Source organism: Choloepus didactylus, chromosome 9 (assembly GCF_015220235.1).
Source record: "Choloepus didactylus isolate mChoDid1 chromosome 9, mChoDid1.pri, whole genome shotgun sequence".
Lineage (NCBI taxonomy): Eukaryota > Metazoa > Chordata > Mammalia > Pilosa > Megalonychidae > Choloepus > Choloepus didactylus.
Window position 1 is genome coordinate 108,209,619 of NC_051315.1, and position 4,454 is coordinate 108,214,072.

Sequence of the window (4,454 nt, forward strand, 5' to 3'; positions counted from 1 at the left end):
AAGAAAAGAAAAACACTCTAGGGTCTGGGAGAATAATCATTTTAATCTATATAAGCATAATTCATACCCAAACTATGTTTTACCAGAGATTTTTCTTTCATAATATTTTTTAATTTTAATTTTTTTCTTGAGCTGTGCACTCTGGCACAAAGCAACCTACCCTTTTAATGGGCCCGAAGAGCATAAACAATCTAATTCTGTGATACCTACATTAAAACAAAGTACAATATATAATCAACATTATATCACAAAGAATTGTCAAGCACTTCATGAAAGTCTAAAAAGAATTAAGCTATTTTATATTTAATATATGAGACTGTTGTCGGAAAGCAAAGCATTTACATCTTCTCATACCCTAATGTATTTTTACAAGCCTTTAAGAATCCACAGTTCTATATATACAGTTTTTCATCAATGAGGCCAGATAAAATTTCTTTTGCTATGTAACTAATTAAAGGCTTTAAATGAGTATTAGGCTGTAAATCAGGTAGAATTTAGTCATAACACTATACAGAGGACCTTCAAATAATCAGCAAAACGATACTTAACATTATTGCTTAGTCTTATAGGATGGTGAATTTCAACCAAATTGATATCTCAATAGTCTTATTTATAATGCCTCCTATACAATTACCTCATACTGCTTGGCAAGTACTATGGACACTGAAATAATATTTTAATTCAATTAACTGTAACTGAATTCTAATTTGTTAATGATGCACATGTTCCTCCTTGCTTGCTACATTACCTTCTAGAAAAAAGTAACCATCCCAAATAGAAAAACAAAAATGCAGAGCTTTATCTCCTCCTTAAAGATTTTCAAGTACTACAGGAATAAAAATACATGAAAAAATGATTAAAATTTGACATTCCACTTTGCTTTACAAAATATGGGATAAGAGAAAAATACGAAAAAAGAAAAAGTTCCTTAATATTCTTCTGTTCAATATAAATATACTAAGAAGTACTACAACTCTGTTTATGAACTGATTTCCAACTTCTTCAACTAGAGAACGTAACTACGGTTCCATTAGTGAGGAGAAATGAACAATCAGTCTTATGGAACTCAAAAGGAATATGGGAGACACAAATATATAAAATGACTTTGGTTTTTAAAATCCTACTGTTGACCCTGAAATGCCAGACTTCAACAATAACAAAACAAAAATTTATAGCAGCAAGCCACCAATTCATCACACATTATTAAGAATGCTGATACAGGCAGTGGTTTTTCCTTTCTCCAATCAAGCTGTTGTATCTTCCTTTTGCTTTTCCTGCTTTTTAGTTGCAGGCAGTTCAAGGCTTGCCAACTGCATGGGTTCAGCTTTTCTCATGGTGATCTCAATTTTGGTTGCAGTCATAGACACATAACTTCGTTTTACATCAATCACACCCCATAACTTCACATTTTGATGAAATTCTTTCTCTCCTTCAAATACAATGTGCACATTTAACAATGTACTATTTGCTTCTACTTGACTAAGTTCTGGAAGTGAATTTTTAGCATATATTGAAATGGTGATTTCACCCCCAGTCTGATGCCAATCATGTCTACATGAAACAACTTTTTCCCCAGCATCCTTTTTAGTCCACATGTGTTTCCCTGTAGTACAACCCTCTTGGGCTAAAAAAGTATTAAAATCAGAAGTTTTTCTTCTACAACAGCTCCAGTATTTCATCCCTTCATGGAAGATAGGTACTCCAGAATGATACACACAGATTTCTTCTAGACTCTGCAGACCCTGGTATGTCTTTGAACACCCTCCACTTTTACACGAGGTCCCAATCTTAATTTCATCACTGTGGTCCTCCTTTTTATCTTCTTCATTCCCCGAAGATAGTTTAAGTTTATCAAGTGCTTGTTTTAGGGAGGCAGATACTTTTAATTCCAAATTTGTCATTGGTTCATCTGGGCTTGGCCTTTTAATTGCTTCTACTGGTTTAGGAGCCTGAATGATGTACTCCTGAAATTTGGGTTTCAATTCAGATAGTTCCTTCTTCTCAGTAGTCTTGACTTCAGGCTTGACTGGCTCAGGTGGCTTCTCACTATTATGCCTACCCTTTGTACAGCCTACAATGCTTAAGAAATCAGAAAAATCAGTTGTTCTTCTCTTACAGCAAGACCAACCCTTTAATGCATCATGAAAGACTGGAACACCTGGGTGGTATGTGCAAGCATCATCGGAATTGTTCTCGGGATCGAAGCGCTGGCCGCAGCCCCGGTTGTAGCACAACAGGGCCATGTCTTTCCCCACCGTTATAGTTAAGGCCCAAACACCAGGAACCACAGGAGGATGCGTTTACAACTCCCCTGCCGCAAACACGAGTCTCTCAAACTAGATTTTGATATCACAATAAAGCACAGGACAGGGCATATATGAAGAGAGAGAGCCTCAGGAAAATATGCTGGCCAGAAGTTCAGGGAAATATGGAAACACCCAGAGAGCACACCAGAGTTCAAGACAAGTTGGGAGGTTCCAGACAATCAATTAGGAAAAAAATCCGCTGCAGAATCTGAAGAAGCAGGGAAAAGCAAGCAAGAGAACAGATGCACTACCGTGTGGACAAGGAGGGGACTTGATAACTGTGCCAAGCATGGTTTTATTAGGGCTACAAGGAGAACATTGTGCGATCATCCAGCAACAGAGTTTAGTGGGGATGGGGAGAGTGGAGTTAATGAGGAGCCAGAAAGTCAGCCTTGATACAGTCAGAGCCTGATAAAAGAGTGTCTATTACCCTACGTATCTATCTATCATCTATCTATCTATCTAACCATCTATCCCTCTTTCTATCATCTATCTTTCTGTATCAGTCAGGGTTCTCCAGAGAAACAGAACCAACAGGAGATTACACCCACACACACAATGACAATTAAATGCCATACATGATCCTGGACGGGACCTAACAAGGGAGGAGAAAAGTGGGAGTTGTGAGTAGAAATTGCAGTCTTGAGTGTGTTACATTGTTACGCCTTGGACAAGTCACTTCTCCTTTAGGGGCGACAGCCTCTTCATCTTTAAAATTGAACATGTTGGATCAGATGGGCTCTAAGGTCTTTTTGATTCTAAGGAAAGATCAGTCTCAGGGTACTTGGATGGGTATGAGAAGTTTAAAGAGGCACTGCTCTTGCCCTGTGACCTCCAGTTTGCATATATACACAAATGACCAAATTTTAATTTAGTGTTCCCAAATTTTCTTAAATCGTTAAATGATTAGGGAGGTACATGAGGATGTTTCACATTTTCTTCTTTGGTCTTTATTTGGTAGAATCCAGCTGTCATTGACATATGTTACCAAAGTTAACCGTTGTTCTTGCATCACCCCTTCTTGATGGGGAGCCCCACTGCTTTCTGAAACATCTACTTTGTCTAAGCAAGAGATACAAGGTGGAGGGGAAGAGGTAAGAACTGCAATCTGTTATGGTTCTGCCTGCATTGCTAGAATGACTAGAATGTGGCCATCACCACGTTGGAGCACTTCATGGTCAACCTGCATGAACAAGGGTGAGGATGGCCCAGAATGTCAGGTCAACAGTGTCACTGCTGGCTAGGTGAGTACAAAGATCTGTCCGCGGGTGTCCAAAGTAATTCTCACCAGTTTGAGAACAGTAATGCTTCCAAGTATGTCTATATCTCCCTGGCATCTAGTTATACCTTTAATAAATGTTTCTTATAAAAATATTTTATTTCTAGTCTAAAGGCCTTTAGGTAGGAAATGTGAAATAGTGATATTTAATGGGAATATATACATATATTAAACTTCTTATTTTGAAATACTTTCAAACTTACAGGACAGTTAAAAAATAATATAAACCCCATACAGAGAACTCCAGCATACCCCTACTCCCCAGCCCCCACCCAGACACCTATATCCACCAATTTTAGCGTTAAACTACATTTGCCCTATCTATCTATCTATTAATCTATCCATTTTCTGAACTCTTAGAGTGTAAGTTGTATACCTCACGCTCCTTGAACACTTATTGCTGCTATGTACATTTTATAAGAACAGTGATATTTACTTATGTAACCACCTAAAGCACAGTAATCAAGTTCATGAAATTTAACATTGATGTAAAGCTTACTGTCTGTATTGCAACTTTTTCTTATGTCCCAACAATGTCCCCTTGAGACTTTTCTCCTCTCTTGTTAAGTCCCATCCAGGATCATGTATTGCATTTAATTGTCATTGTCTCTTTGATTGCTCTTTCTTTATTGGTTGATTGTATGAGCATATATACAGCATGAATCTTCCCATTTCAACCGCTCCCAAGGATACCATTCAACGGGATTAATCACATTAAAACGTTACGGTATCCTCATTACCTTCCATTACTAAAACTTCCCCACTTCCCCAATCAGAAACCCTATACCCATTATGCATTAACTCCCCAGTCCCCCTGACCCCTGGGCCTGGCAACCTGTGTTCTAATATTTGTCTCTGTGAGCTTGCAT

General features: G+C 38.0%; 1 protein-coding gene across 2 annotated transcripts; it reads right to left on the reverse strand.

Moving 5' to 3' along the window:
* Positions 1–1,017: 1,017 nt before the first annotated feature.
* On the reverse strand, positions 1,018–2,323 carry LOC119544454 (cysteine and histidine-rich domain-containing protein 1). 2 transcript variants are annotated; one of them, XM_037849962.1, is made up of 2 exons: positions 2,180–2,282; positions 1,018–2,129 (listed from the first exon to the last, which is right to left on the reverse strand). In XM_037849962.1, the coding sequence occupies exons 1-2, from the start codon at positions 2,180–2,182 to the stop codon at positions 1,245–1,247; spliced, it is 888 nt and encodes a 295-aa protein (XP_037705890.1). In that variant the 5' UTR covers positions 2,183–2,282; the 3' UTR covers positions 1,018–1,244. The 2 variants fall into 2 exon arrangements, with proteins under 2 accessions (XP_037705890.1, XP_037705889.1); XM_037849961.1 differs by having other exon boundaries at positions 1,018–2,323.
* Between the last annotated feature and the right edge of the window lie 2,131 nt (positions 2,324–4,454).